General features: G+C 49.1%; 1 protein-coding gene across 1 annotated transcript in view; it reads right to left on the bottom strand.

Moving 5' to 3' along the window:
• Nucleotides 1-15000, bottom strand: part of myo1g (myosin IG) — a gene marked incomplete at both ends in the record, with an annotated part of 67153 nt that overhangs the window by 36923 nt on the left and 15230 nt on the right. The window contains 7 exon segments of the mRNA XM_080859171.1: nucleotides 2212-2248; nucleotides 2560-2626; nucleotides 2901-3061; nucleotides 8336-8547; nucleotides 9335-9501; nucleotides 12787-12919; nucleotides 13273-13347. Coding sequence (XP_080715297.1) covers nucleotides 2212-2248; nucleotides 2560-2626; nucleotides 2901-3061; nucleotides 8336-8547; nucleotides 9335-9501; nucleotides 12787-12919; nucleotides 13273-13347 — 852 coding nt within the window.

Below are 15000 nucleotides of genomic sequence, written 5' to 3' on the forward strand. Positions count from 1 at the left end.
AATATGAATAATTCAAAATGAAGTAATAACTCCTCCAGTCGTGGCCATTATCCAAATCTCTGCCATTAGCCGTGTCTGCCTGAGTTCACGTAGGCTAATTCACTGAAGCTCTGTCTATGAGAGTCTCAACACGAGAGAGAGATAATCTTGGTGCTAGAGTGCACACTGACGTGCACTGAAGGCTTCCGATGAGCTGCTCTGAAATCGACTAGCACAGATCTGACAGACCTCAGAGCTAAGGAGGGGGGCTTCAGTCAAGCTGAGAGAGGGGTGTAGTGAAGAGCACTCTCTTCAGAACGAACAGAGAGAGAGGGAGAGAGAGAGAGGGAGAGAGAGGGAGAGGGAGAGGGAGAGGGAGAGGGAGAGGGAAGAGACAGTTGTGTAGTGAAGAGCACTCTCTTCAGAACGAACAGAGAGAGAGGGAGTGGGAAGAGAGAGTTAGAGAAAAGCAAGGGGGAGAGGGACAGTGATGTATAAAAAGATAAGAGAGAGACAAAGCAAAGAAGAGAGAGATGGATAGATAGACAAATAGAGAGGGAGAGGGACAGAAGTAAGGAGGAAAAACAGACATAGAGGGAAAGAGAGTAGGAGATAAAGACAGTGAGGGAGAAATGGATAGAAAGATAAAGAAAGAGAATTAGCAAGTGGAGAGAGAGGAAGAGGAATAGAGAGGGAGAAAGAGGGAGAGGGTGCGAGGGAGAGAGAGAGGGGGGCGAGTGGGAGAGAGAAACAGGGAGAGAGGAAAAAAGGGAGAGGGAAAGGGGGAGAGGGTGAGCGATAGAGAGAGAGAGGGTGTGAGAGAGAGAGGGGGATAGGAGGAGAGAGAGAGAGAAAAAGGGAGAGGGAAAGGGGGAGAGGGTGAGTGATAGAGAGAGAGAGAGAGGGTGAGGAGTAGAGGGGGATAGGAGGAGAGAGAGAGAAAAAGGGGGAGGGAAAGGAGGAGAGGGTGAGCGATAGAGAGAGAGAGGGTGAGAGAGAGAGAGAGAGGGGGATAGGAGGAGAGAGAGAGAAAAAGGGAGAGGAAAGGGGGAGAGGGGGAGCAATAGAGAGAGAGAGGGTGAGAGAGAGAGAGAGGGGGATAGGAGAGAGAGAAAAAGGGGGAGGGAAAGGAGGAGAGGGTGAGCGATAGAGAGAGAGAGGGTGAGAGAGATAGGGGGATAGGAGGAGAGAGAGAGAAAAAGGGAGAGAGGGAGAGGAGACTGTGGATGAAAGCCACAGGCTGACAGGTAGAATGAATTAGTGCCATCATGCTTCTCAGCAGACACAAATGGAGCAGCAGGAAGACGGAATGAAAGACAGACAGAGAGAGACATGAGAAGAGAGAGTAAGGCAGTGGAAACAGACGTGTATGTGTGTGTGTGTGTGTGTGTGTGTGTGTATCTGTGAGAATTAATGAAAGAACTACAGATTAACAAAAAGGTGACAGACATACCGTTTTTTTAGGACATAACATCAGACAGAGAGAAACACTGTAGAGTGTGTGTGTGTGTGTGTGTCTCTGTGTGTGTGTATGTGTATGTGAGTTTGTATGTGTGTGTGTGCGTGTGTGGGTGTCTGTGTGTCTGTGTGTGTGTGTGTGTGTGTGTGTGTGTGTGTGTATGTGTGTGTGTGTGCGTGTGTGTATCTGTGAGAATTAATGAAGAACTACAGATTAACAAAAAGGTGACAGACATACCGTTTTTTTAGGACATAACTGTCACAAGGCTATCCAGGGAGACCAGACGGAAGTAACCTAAGGATGCCCATATTTGGTCTTTCCTGCCAGAGGGACTCACCTGGAGCACATGACCTTTTGGTTGCATTGATTGCATTTTGTGTTAATGTTCATCACCTGTGTTTACTTGTTTACCCTTTTCAGTTCTAGTATTTAAACCCTCTGTTGGCATTGCTTCTTGCTGAGACTTGGACTTATGTCAGATTGTTACTGTGTCTGTAAGATTTATTGAAGTTGTCAAGTAAAGACTTTGGACTCCCCTTTCACCGTTGTCTTGACTCTGCCTCTTGGGGTTCTCAAGGAGACTATCAGCCTTTGGCTAGAAATAGAGCCGCTGGTGGTCTAGCTCAGGTAACTCGTGACAGCAAGTCTCAGCCAGACAACATGAACTCCGCAGAGTCACCACTACCCGTTTCAGAGGCGGAGCAGATCCGAGGTGCCCTGACAACCCAAGGGGCGATGTTGGGAGCGCACCAGGACCAGCTTCAACACCTCACCGACTCAGTTGGGAAGCTCCTGGACTCTGGGCAACGTCTGGAAAATCGTTGGCGAGGACCCACACCGGCTCCAATGGCGGTTACTCGGTCTGCCTTCCAAGGAGACCCCCAGACTCCAGGCCCTGAACCCAAGATCCCTGCTCCTCAACGCTATGATGGTCGTCCTGGTGGGTGCAAGCCATTTTTAACCCAGTGCTCTCTGATTTTCCAGATCCAGCCCTATTCTTTTGCCAATGAAGCCGCCAGGATCGCCTATATTATCACCTTGCTTTCTGACCGGGCCCTAGAGTGGGCCACAGCCCTAGTTGAGAAGGACTCCGCGATCTGTCAGAGTCTGGATCTGTTCACCCACAATCTCCGTCAAGTCTTCGACCATCCTGTAAGTGGGCGTGAGGCCGCCAGACGACTCCTCGACCTACGTCAGGGATCACAGACGGTGGTGGATTATGCCATTCAATTCAGAACCCTGGCTGAAGAGACTGGATGGGAGGAGGAGGCCTTGATCTCAACCTTTTACCATGGGCTAGCAGAAATAATCAAGGATGAGCTGTCCACTCGAGACTGGGGCCATGGCTTGGAGGCTCTCATCACTCTGGCGATCTGCATCGACAACCGCCGCCTGGAGCGCCAAAGGGAGCGAGGTGGCAGGAGCCTGTCGTCCTATGGCCTGCGTCCATCAGTCCTCTCACTCCCAGTTTCTCAGACGCCTCCGGAGACTCCATTGACCATGGAAGAGCCAATGCAACTGGGCAGAACTCGTCTGTCCCAGCAGGAACGTGAGAGACGTTGGCGAGAAGGAAGATGTCTCTATTGTGGAGCCGCTGACCACCTTCGTCCCCAATGTCCAGGACTGCAGGGAAAAGACAGAGCTCTTCAGGGAGCCGGGAGACCCTGAGGAGCGGAGCCGTACTCTCGTCCAGGTCAGTGTCTGGTTTGCGTTTGCCTGTAAGGCTTAGTTGGGGGGATTTTCAGACCATGCAAGCTCCTGTTAATGCCCTTGTTGATTCTGGAGCTGCAGAGAACTTTTTAGATTTGTCATGGGCCTTGAAGTTGCAACTACCCATCGAGTTGAACCCTTCGCCACGTAAGGTGCAGGCGATTGATGGAAGACCTATTGGTACAGGGGAACTGACCTACCGTACTAAACCGGTTCAGCTACTCATTGACGACCACGGTGAGACTATCCAATTTCAGTTACTTGACTCACCAATTGATCCTATGATTCTGGGCTATCCCTGGCTATGTAAACACGAACCTCAGTTCTCTTGGGCCACAGGCTCATTAACCCGCTGGGGTCCTAACTGTGTCTCCTCTTGTGTCAGAGTTCAGAAGTTGTGTCGTGCTCAGATAGAGGAATTACCCCTGTCCCATCAGCCCCAGAGTAGTGCAGACCCCAAACCTTGTGTGGAGATACCAGGATTACCAGGGCCTTATAGAGATCTAGCTATGGTCTTCAGCAAGGCCAAAGCTTCAGTGCTGCCACCACATCGTCCCTACGACTGTGCCATCGATCTGCTTCCAGGCACTATGCCACCAAGGGGCAGACTATATTCCCTCTCTCCCCCTGAGAAACTTGCCATGGAGGAGTACATCAGGGAGGCCCTCAAGACCGGCTTCATCAGACCCTCTAGGTCTCCTGCAGGGGCAAGCTTCTTTTTTGTAGGGAAGAAGGATGGTGGACTACGTCCATGCATCGATTACAGAGGCCTTAATAGTATTACCATCAAGAATCGGTATCCACTCCCCCTAATGTCGTCCGCCTTTGAACAGCTGCGCCACGCCACCATCTTTACCAAGCTGGATCTGCGTAGCGCCTACAACCTGGTGCGCGTGAGGGAAGGGGATGAATGGAAGACCGCATTCATCACCCCTAGTGGCCTATATGAATATCTGGTGATGCCGTTTGGCTTAGCAAACAGCCCAGCTGTATTTCAAGAGTTTATTAACGATGTTTTGCGGGACATGTTAGACCGATTTGTGTTTGTCTATTTGGACGATATTTTAATTTTTTCTCATTCCCAGAGCCTCCATGTCCAACACGTTCGAGAGGTCCTGAAGAGACTGTATGAGAACCGCCTGTTCGTGAAATGGGAGAAGTGTGAGTTCCATGTCAGTCAGGCCTCCTTTCTGGGCTTCGTCATATCTCAGCAGGGCATCGACATGGACCCCACCAAGGTGCGTGCCATTCTGGACTGGCCCCAACCAGCTACCCTGAAGCAGGTGCAGCGTTTTTTGGGCTTTGCCAATTTTTATCGCCGCTTTATTAGGAACTTCAGTTCGGTGGCGTCCCCAATCACTGCACTCACCAAGGGGTCCCCAGCTAGGATCAAGTGGACACCAGAGGCACAGACTGCATTTGACACCTTAAAGAAACGCTTTGTGTCTGCTCCAATTCTCTGCCATCCTGACCCTGCCCAGCCTTTTGTGGTCGAAGTGGATGCCTCTGATGTCGGAGTGGGTGCAATTCTTTCACAGAGGTTGGTTGAAGATGGAAGGCTGCACCCATGTGCCTTTTTCTCACGGCGCTTGATCTCACCAGAGAAGAATTACGCAGTGGGGGACCGGGAGCTATTGGCTGTCAAGTTAGCGCTTGAGGAATGGCGCCACTGGTTGGAGGGAGCGGAACATCCCTTCCAGGTCTGGACAGACCATAAGAACCTGTCCTATATTAGAGAGGCCAGACGTCTGAATCCACGGCAAGCAAGGTGGGCACTCTTCTTTAGCCGTTTTAACTTTGCGCTCTCTTACAGACCGGGGTCGAAGAACACAAAGGCAGATGCCCTCTCCCGCCAGTTTGACCTCTCTGAGAGGGATCGAACCCCTGAGCCCATTCTTCCCGCCTCCTGCATCGTGGCGCCAGTACAGTTTGCCATTGAAGACACGGTCCGACAGGCCCTCGAGTCCGAGGCTTGCCCACCTGAGGCCCCAGAGGGCTGTCTCTTTGTACCTAGCTCAGCCAGGGCAAGAGTTTTGCAATGGGGCCATTCCACACGTTTGACGGGCCATGCAGGCGTGCAGCGCACCTTTGAATTCATTCGGCGAGGGTTCTGGTGGCCTAAGATGAGAGGGGATGTCAAATCCTTTGTGAACGCATGTCCAGTCTGCGCACAGCACAAATCCAGTAACCAACGGCCTGCAGGTCTTCTACTGCCGCTGCCCATCCCCAAGAGACCATGGTCACATGTCTCCATGGATTTTGTGACTGGCCTGCCAAACTCCATGGGAAATAAGGTAATCCTTGTCGTGGTAGACCGGTTCTCAAAGGCAGCTCACTTCATAGGACTCCCCAAGCTGCCATCTGCATGTGAGACTGCCGATCTTATCCTTCAGCATGTGGTGAGAATTCATGGAGTGCCTTCAGACATCGTCTCGGACCGCGGGCCACAGTTTGCATCTAGATTTTGGAAGGCCTTTTGGTCTCTCTTTGATGCCTCAGTCAGCCTTTCTTCGGGGTTTCACCCACAGTCAAATGGCCAAACTGAGCGTGTGAACCAAGACCTTGAAAAGTATCTGCGTTGTTTTGTTTCCTCCTATCCAGCGAAATGGAACCAATTTTTGATGTGGGCTGAACTGTCATACAACACCCTTCAGCGGTCATCAACCGGTATGTCTCCTTTTGAATGTCAATTTGGCTTTAAACCTCCTCTGTTCCCCAGTCAACAGGTCTCTGTGGCGGTCCCCTCTGCTGAGGTATTTGTGTCCCGCTGCCGAAGAGCCTGGAGACGGGCTCGCATCGCCTTATGCCAGTCAACATCTCGCCACCAGAGACAGGCCAACCGACACAGGAGACCGGTTCCACGGTTCAGACCTAGTCAACGAGTCTGGTTGTCCGCAAGAGATCTCCCATTGAAAATTGATTCTCAGAAGCTTGCTCCACGTTATGTTGGACCGTTCCGCATCGTTCGGAGGTTGAACCCAGTCACTTACCAGCTGGAACTCCCAAGGTCCATGAAGGTGAATCCAGTGTTTCATGTATCCCTATTGAAGCCAGTTCTTACCTCTCCTCTGTTCCCCCCTGTGTCCCCACCTCCCCCACCCCGTCTCATAGGTGGAGGTCTGGCGTATTCCATCAAAAGGCTGTTGGACTCCAGACGTGTTGGACGGGGATTACAATACCTCGTCGACTGGGAAGGTTATGGCCCAGAGGAGAGGAGCTGGGTCCCCGCACGACATGTCTTGGATCGAGGCCTCGTTCGCAAGTTCCACCAAGGTCATCCAGATCGCCCCGGGCCTCCGGGAGTCGGCCGCAGAGGGGGGGGTCCTGTCACAAGGCTATCCAGGGAGACCAGACGGAAGTAACCTAAGGATGCCCATATTTGGTCTTTCCTGCCAGAGGGACTCACCTGGAGCACATGACCTTTTGATTGCATTGATTGCATTTTGTGTTAATGTTCATCACCTGTGTTTACTTGTTTACCCTTTTCAGTTCTAGTATTTAAACCCTCTGTTGGCATTGCTTCTTGCTGAGACTTGGACTTATGTCAGATTGTTACTGTGTCTGTAAGATTTATTGAAGTTGTCAAGTAAAGACTTTGGACTCCCCTTTCACCGTTGTCTTGACTCTGCCTCTTGGGGTTCTCAAGGAGACTATCAGCCTTTGGCTAGAAATAGAGCCGCTGGTGGTCTAGCTCAGGTAACTCGTGACAATAACATCAGACAGAGAGAAACACTGTAGAGTGGGTGTGTGTGTGTGTGTCTCTGTGTGTGTGTATGTGTATGTGAGTTTGTATGTGTGTGTGAGTGTGTGTGCGTGTGCGTGTGTGTGCGTGTGCGTGTGCGTGTGCGCGTGTGTGCGTGTGTGCGTGTGTGTGTGTGCGTGTGTGCGTGTGTGCGTGTGTGTGTGTGCGTGTGTGCGTGTGTGCGTGTGTGCGTGTGTGCGTGTGTGCGTGTGTGTGTGTGTGTGTGTGTGTGTGTGTGTGTGTGTGTGTGTGTGTGTGTGTGTGTGTGTGTGTGTGTGTGTGTGTGTGTGTGTGTGTGTGTGTGTGTGTGTGTGTGTGTGTGTGTGTGTGTGTGTGTGTGTGTGTGTGTGTGTGTGTGTGTGTGTGTGTGTGTGTGTGTGTGTGTGTGTGTGTGTGTGTGTGTGTGTGTGTGTGTGTGTGTGTGTGTGTGTGTGTGTGTGTGTGTGTGTGTGTGTGTGTGTGTGTGTGTGTGTGTGTGTGTGTGTGTGCATGGGTGTGAGTACGTGTGAGTGTGAGTATATGTGTGTGTGTGTGTATATGTGTGTGTGTGTGTGTGTGAGTATGTGAGTACGTGTGTGTGTGTTTGTTTTTGTGTGTGTGTGTAAGTACATGTGTGTGTGTGAGTACTCGTGTGTGTGTCTGTGTAGGTGTGTGTGTGTGAGTACGTGTGTGTGTGAGTAGGTGTGTGTGTGTGAGTACTTGTGTGTGTGTTTATATATGTGTGTGTGAGTAGGTGTGTGTGTGTGAGTGTGTGTGTTTGTGTGCGTGTGTGTGTGTTTGTGTGTGTGTGTAAGTACATGTGTGTGTGTGAGTACGTGTGTGTGTGTCTGAGTAGGTGTGTGCGTGTGAGTACGTGTGTGTCTGAGTAGGTGTGTGCGTCTGAGTAGGTATGTGTGTGTGAGTATGTGTGTGTGTGTGTCTGAGTAGGTGTGTGTGTGTGAGTACGTGTGTGTGTGAGTACATGTGTGTGTGTGAGTATGTGTGTGTGTGTGAGTACGTGTGTGTGTGTCTGAGTATGTGTGTGTGTGTCTGAGTAGGTGTGTGTGTGTCTGAGTAGGTGTGTGTGTGTGAGTACGTGTGTGTGTGTGAGTAGGTGTAAGTGAATGTGTGCCTGCCAGAGACAGTGAGAGGGGAGTGAGTGCTAACAGTGCATCAGGGCCCTAACCTTCTGCAGAAAGAGCACAAGTATGGGGATGAGTGCGGCCCTCTCCTGCTCCAGTGTGAAGAGCGAGCGTGTGTGTGTGTGTGTGTGTGTGTGTGTGTGTGTGTGTGTGTGTGTGTGTGTGTGAGTATGTGAGTGTGTACTAACCTTCTGCAGGAAGAGCACAAGTATGGGGATGAGTGCGGCCCTCTCCTGCTCCAGTGTGAAGAGCGAGCATGTGTGTGTGTGTGTGTGTGTGTGTGTGTGTGTGTGTGTGTGTGTGTGTGAGTATGTGAGTGTGTACTAACCTTCTGCAGGAAGAGCACAAGTATGGGGATGAGTGCGGCCCTCTCCTGCTCCAGTGTGAAGAGCGAGCGTGGCGTGCGGACGAACAGCTTGGTGTGTCCGTACGCCACGTCCCCCTCAAAGCTGTGCTGGGTCACGATGGCCTCCACCGCCTCCCGGTCGGTCTCCATCAGGTGGTTAGGCCACGTGTACTCACACGTCATCTTATACCTGAGACACACACACACACACACACACACACACACACACAGACACACATAAACAAAAAGGCGTTAAGAAGGTCTGCAAAGGAAAATTCTTGCTCTGGTATATACAGTCAAGGACAAAAATATTGGCACCCCTGCACTTCTGTCAGATAATGAACCACTACTCCCAGAAAAGTGTTGCAATTACAAATGCTTTTGTATTCACATGTTTATTTACTAAGTTTGCATTGGAAAAACACAAAAAATAATGCCAAATCTGACTTTATTCCTCATAAAACTCAAAAAAGGGCCGGACAAAATTATTCTGGTTAACTATATATATTGTGGTTGCCCAAGCTGCACTTGGGGTCCCGTTTGGTTTAAACTTTGGTGAATTCCCTTACCAGGGCTATACAGGGCAGGCTCTAGGGCCCAGGGGAGGTCCTCTGGGTACTGGGGAGGTCGGGGCATTCACTGATTTCAAGCTCAGGTGCAAATTGTAAGACTAGTTTGGCACCTGAGCAGCAATTAGTGCCAGAAAGAGTTTAGAGTCAGAGTGAAGCAGGACTATTGAGGGGAAAGGTTCCAGTAACTCTGTGAGCTTGTGGGCTTATGGCTTTCCTGTTATGTTTACACCTAGTGGGACCCCAGGGGCAGCTTGGGGTACCACAATACATATATTCACTACACAATATAACTAAACAGACACGCAGTGTGGCCCAGCAGTCCAATGGGGAGGAGTAGCAGTGTAAGGTTCCTCTCTGACCTATGAAGGAGCATTTTAGTGCTTTAATTGACTTCTCCAGTCTGACCTCTGTAGGAAGCGAGCGTAGGGCTGTCGGTAGGCGAACCCTGCCCTCCGCACACGGACGTTCTCCAGCAGGCCCAGGTACGCCACCTGGTGCTGGCAGCGGGCGTCGTCGAACAGCACCGCCGACTTCATCTCATTGGGCTTGATGCAGCGCACGTAGTAGGGCTCCTACAGGATAGGGCCGGGTCAGAGGTCACCAGATGCACAGATACAACATCATGCATGACATTCATTAACTATGAGGACACAACAGCATGCATGTCATCCATTAACTATGGGGAAAGGTAGCACAGGTACTAGCAGTATACTCTTACTGTTACTCCTACTGTTACTTTGTGAAACAAATACAGTTGCCAATATGGCAATAAGGTCAGGTCAGGGCACAGAGGTCAGGGCACAGAGGTCAGGGCACGGAGGTCAAGTCACGGCACAGTGATGTGACAAACCAGGACAATGACCCCACACACACAGGCTCCAGGTTTCCACAGGGAGAAAATAACACAAGTGCTGTTTCCTGATTCCAAATATGATTTCCACTAAAGGTGAAGCATACATGTCATTTAAACTTCCCATACGACAAAGTGGCTTACATAACATAACATACTTCATAAATCTAATGTGTAGTAATATATAATACTTTTTTGGGAAAAAAACTGTGTCCCACTTCGGCAGAGTTAACACGACTTTCCTTAAATAGGCACTTTTAGAAGTACATAAAAGGTCATCTGCACAGTTAGTACACTGCAGTTTTAAATAAGCCAACTTCACTCTCCGAGACACACACTCTCCAATCTCAGCATCTTTCTGGAAGAGTCCGTTCCCTGGGGAAGGACTTTATGATGTTGGTGAGGATAATGACTCTAAACAGCCCACCACACTGACGGACATGAAGCACACACACACACACACACACACACACACACACACACACACACACACACACACACACTTACGGGCAGGGCTCTGTTCTGTGCTCTGCCGATCAGCATGGAGGAAAGGAATGGAACAGAATAGGGAACAGCATGCTCTCAACACACACAAACACACACACTCGCCTCCTCTGCCCTCTATCAATAACAGTTTACACACACACACACACACACAAGGTCAAACACAGAAGGACACTGATGCTCACAGAGACGCTCAAACTCAGACAGATACGAACACGCACGCGCGCATGCGCACAAACACACAGACACACACACACACACACACACACACACACACACACACACTCACAGACACATGCTTGCAAGGGCATATAAACAAGACACAAACAAAAATACAAACTCATACACACACACACACACACACACAATGTCAAGCATAGAAGAACACGCATGCATACACAACCCACAGAGACTAACGCAAACACACACACCTGTCTGCGCCAGTGCAGAAACACACACACACACACACACACACACACACACACACACACACACACACACACACACAGACATACACACAGATTCACAAACAGCCACATGCTTGGAAGGGCACATAAACAAGACACAAACACATATACACACTCGTACACACACACACACACAATGTCAAGCATAGAAGGACACGCATGCATACACAACTCACAGAGACTAACGCAAACACACACACACACACACACACACACACACACACACACACACACACACACAAACATACAAACACATACACACAACAGAATGTGCTGACACAGAAAGCATGGCGTGTAGCTCACACTCGCAGGGTGGCTATGAGGAGGAAGAGGGGGAAGATGAGGATGAGGAAGATGAGGAGTGTCCAATTCAGAGCAGGAGGCCCCACTGGACCCAGTGTGAGGGTAGCCAGTTCCTTACTGTGTCCTAAAAACACCCCACAACATGTCCCCAATACACACACCAGTCCACACACACACACACACACACACACCTGCCATCACCCTCACCCACACCCGCAGCCGCACCCTCACCCTCACCCTCACCCTCCTGGGTTCTACTGCATGGCATTCCGGATTCACTCTCAACATGCCTCCCTGTCACTTGCTCAGTCACTCCTTCTCTCTCTCTCTATCTCTCATTCATTCTCACATACTCACTCACGGTTAGCTCTCTCCTATTCACTCAGTCACCCACTCAATATCTCTCTCTCTATCTCTATCTATCTATCTATCTCTCACTCAATCCCTCACAGACTGACTCACTCTCTAATTCATGTACTCCCAGTCACTTACTCAAACACTTAGGCCCAATCCCATTTCTCATCTCTACCCCTACCCTTACCCCTACCCCTTCGCCTTCGCTTTTTCAATCGGAGCGGTAGCGGAAGGGGTTGAAACGCTAGCCCTTCGAATTGGGATAGCACTTCAACAATTACGTACGTCATCAGTACGAAGCGTCAGCTGTTACGTTACCGGAGAGCGACAGCTGTCACTCACCAGATATAAACAAACATGGCGCCTGCAGCTGTTATTTACACAATGCAACATTTCATCAAACAAGTTTTAAAATCATGAATTACAAAGAAAATACTTTCATTTGTGTGATGCTTTCCCTGCTGTTTCCGACATTTTTAAATGGACTCGCGCGATGTTTGTTCTTTAATGATCACGGGTTCGCAATGCATTGAGGGAAATCAGTCTACCCCTCCGTTTGAAGTGTGCCCTCGGAAAATCTTCGTTTGGAGCGGTAGAAAGCGCTTCCCCTTCCCCTACCCCTCTGTCTTAACGTGAATTGGGACAGCCCTACCCCTCCACATGAACGCGCAAAACGGAGGGGAAGGGGAAAGACGAAGGGGTAGCGGGAGAAATGGGATTCAGCCTAAATCTGCAACTATGTGAGAGGATTATTTTTGGCTAATTTGACACATCAAACCAGTAGTATGTATTCACATATCTGGTTAAATCTTAATTGGGATATCTCTGACAAAGGAATCCTGGGATTAGTCTGCAGATTAAGACCATGCTGCCAGATTGAATATTTTTGTAACAAACTGGGTCACTAGCCCCATTTCAAGACGGATGTCAAAAAAAGAAAAACAGAAGTATCCAAAAGGACTTGTCAAAGTCGTTGCCAAGCAACAAGCATCCAGTTCTACTTCATCAGACACCCTGACATTAAACGTAGACAGGATGGACAGAAATAAACAAAAGAGGAGTCAAGAATAATACAAATAAATATAATAAATGAGCAGCCTTGAAAGTAGGGTAGAACCTGAATGAAAAACTGAAGGCAGCTTTCATTCATGATTAATGCACTATGGCAGGAGGGTGTGTGTGCTGGAGTGTGTGTGTGTGTGTGTGTGTGTGTGTGTGTGTGTGTGTGTGTGTGTGTGTGTGTGTGTGGTGTGTGTGTGTGTGTGTGTGTGTGTGTGTGTGTGTGTGTATGTGTGTGTGTGTGTGTGTGTGTGTGTGCGTGTGAGAGCGAAAGAGAGAGAGACTGTGTGTGTGTGTCGTACTGTGGGCACGCATCTGACCTTGCAGGCGAGCTTGTCCACCAGGGCGATGATGGAGTTCTTAAAGAGGGTGGCAGCCGTCAGGGGTCGCTTGGTTACCTCAGTGATGCCGAGCTTACCTTCTGGCCACATGTCTTTTAGGACGGGATCAGAGCTGACACACACACACACACGCACACACACACACACACACACACACACACACACACACACACACACACACACACACACACACACACGCACACACGCACACACACACACACACACACACACACACAGATGGAGGGATGGAGGGGAAGTTTGTCAGACAGATGGGTGAGACAAGCCAGACACATAGATACATATGGGAAATTAAGAGTGATACAAGATAGAAAACACTGAATGAAGGAAACTGAATTGGATTGGGAGCCATGAAGTGGAAGTCTGAGTGAGTCTGAGTGGGTATGAGTGGGTATGAGTGGGTATGAGTGGGGGGCCCGAGCTGGTGTTGATGCTGTCAGGAGGTACCTGTTGTACATGAGCCTCTTGAAATCTTGGAAGAGGGGATCTTTGTTCTTGTCCAGAAACCCCTCTACAGAATAACTACAATTCACAAAGAGAGAGAGAGAGAAACACAGAGACTTTCACGTGCCTGTACATGATGAAACACACCTGTTCATTGGGGAAAGGTTCATGCAACCGCAGTTTGTATGTATTCATCCTCCACTATATGAATGAATTATTTAGTTTTTTTGTTAAATATGTTACATTCCTTGTGCTATTGGTCTTCTGGAGACTCCCCACAGTGACTCCCCACATGTGGCAACCCTGGGTCAAGATAGTTTTACAAGCAGACAAAATATGCTTACCAAAAGATACACTCCTACATTCTTACATTTGAAATTCTACATTTCTACTTCTACATACTGATAGATACACTCCTACATTTGTACTCCTACATACTGAGGGTACATTCCTACATTTGCTAGGTTTCACTTTCATCCCCGCCTGTTTCAGAAAGAATGAATGCATGAATATGTGAATGAATGAATACATACATAGATTGAGGGATGGATGGATGGATGAAAGGATGAAGCAACTCCCTATTTAAAGTACTCAGTCTGATTCAATACTGATAGAAATTGCACAACAGCCAATTAGAATCACTGAGAACAGCTCACTTTAGCACAAAGCCAAATGACAGTAGTTTTGTCTTAAACGTCAGCCTGGATATTGCTGCTTATGTAACACACTACTGAGAACGAACACAAGGCAGTGTGCCCATCCAAAACAGCCAACATCAAGGGCAGCCTCGATCTCCTCCATTCTTATTTTTATGAGCAAAAAAGGTTAAAAAAAAAAAAAGAGATAAAAAAAAAAAAATGCAGTGTGCAGGCTGATCAGACAACGTGACTCGATTACATAAGCGTGAAGAGAGTTGGGACGAGGTACACAGCGCCCAGCACTGACCCAGCACTGAACAGCCGATGCCCATATAATGCCAGGGCCCGGTGAGATCGCACACTAGGCCAGATGTGCGCCACACACACATCGGGCATGTACGTATGTGCTGACAAAGCTCATACACAGTAGAGAAACAGCAAGGTGCCACCCTTTAAGGGTTAGTCTGTGAGTCTTTTGGTTTCTGAAAATGAGTTACCCTACTGCCTCATCTCAGTCTATTTATTTCAGTCTATGAATTAATTAAAACAATTAATAAATCTGTATATATTTAGCCTGACTGTCTGTCTCTCTCTTGCTGTCTGCGTGTTCCCAGGGCTTGAACAGAAGGCCTGACTCTATTCACAACAGATGCGCTCCCTCCTACCAATCACCAGGGACTCGAGAGCAACTTTACTGGAACAGGGGGGGCAAACGAGGGGGAAGGGGGTGAGAGGAGAATGAGGAAGTGAGGAAGTGAGGGAGAAAGAACAAATTAGGGATGCTGAGAGAACACGAGAGAGAAAGGGAAAAAATAAAGATAGTTGAAAGTGAGCTCTGTTTAGAAAGATAGAGAGGGCAAACAAGAGAATGAAAGATAGAAAGGTAGAGAAAGAGAGAGAGAGACAGGAACACAGGTGAAGTGAGCTGAAAGGACTCCTACTGTGAAAAACGCAGAAGGGATGTGAGGTGAGGGGCGCCACGGCAACAGCAGCATCAGGACCGGCAGCTGACAGGCCTGGGGATGAGGGAGTCTAATGAACAGGAGGTGGAGTGGTGTGAGGTGAGGCGATGGGTGAGGGGCTGGTGATGGGA

This window comes from Sprattus sprattus (assembly GCF_963457725.1).
Source record: "Sprattus sprattus genome assembly, chromosome: 20".
Classification (NCBI taxonomy): Eukaryota; Metazoa; Chordata; class Actinopteri; order Clupeiformes; family Clupeidae; genus Sprattus; species Sprattus sprattus.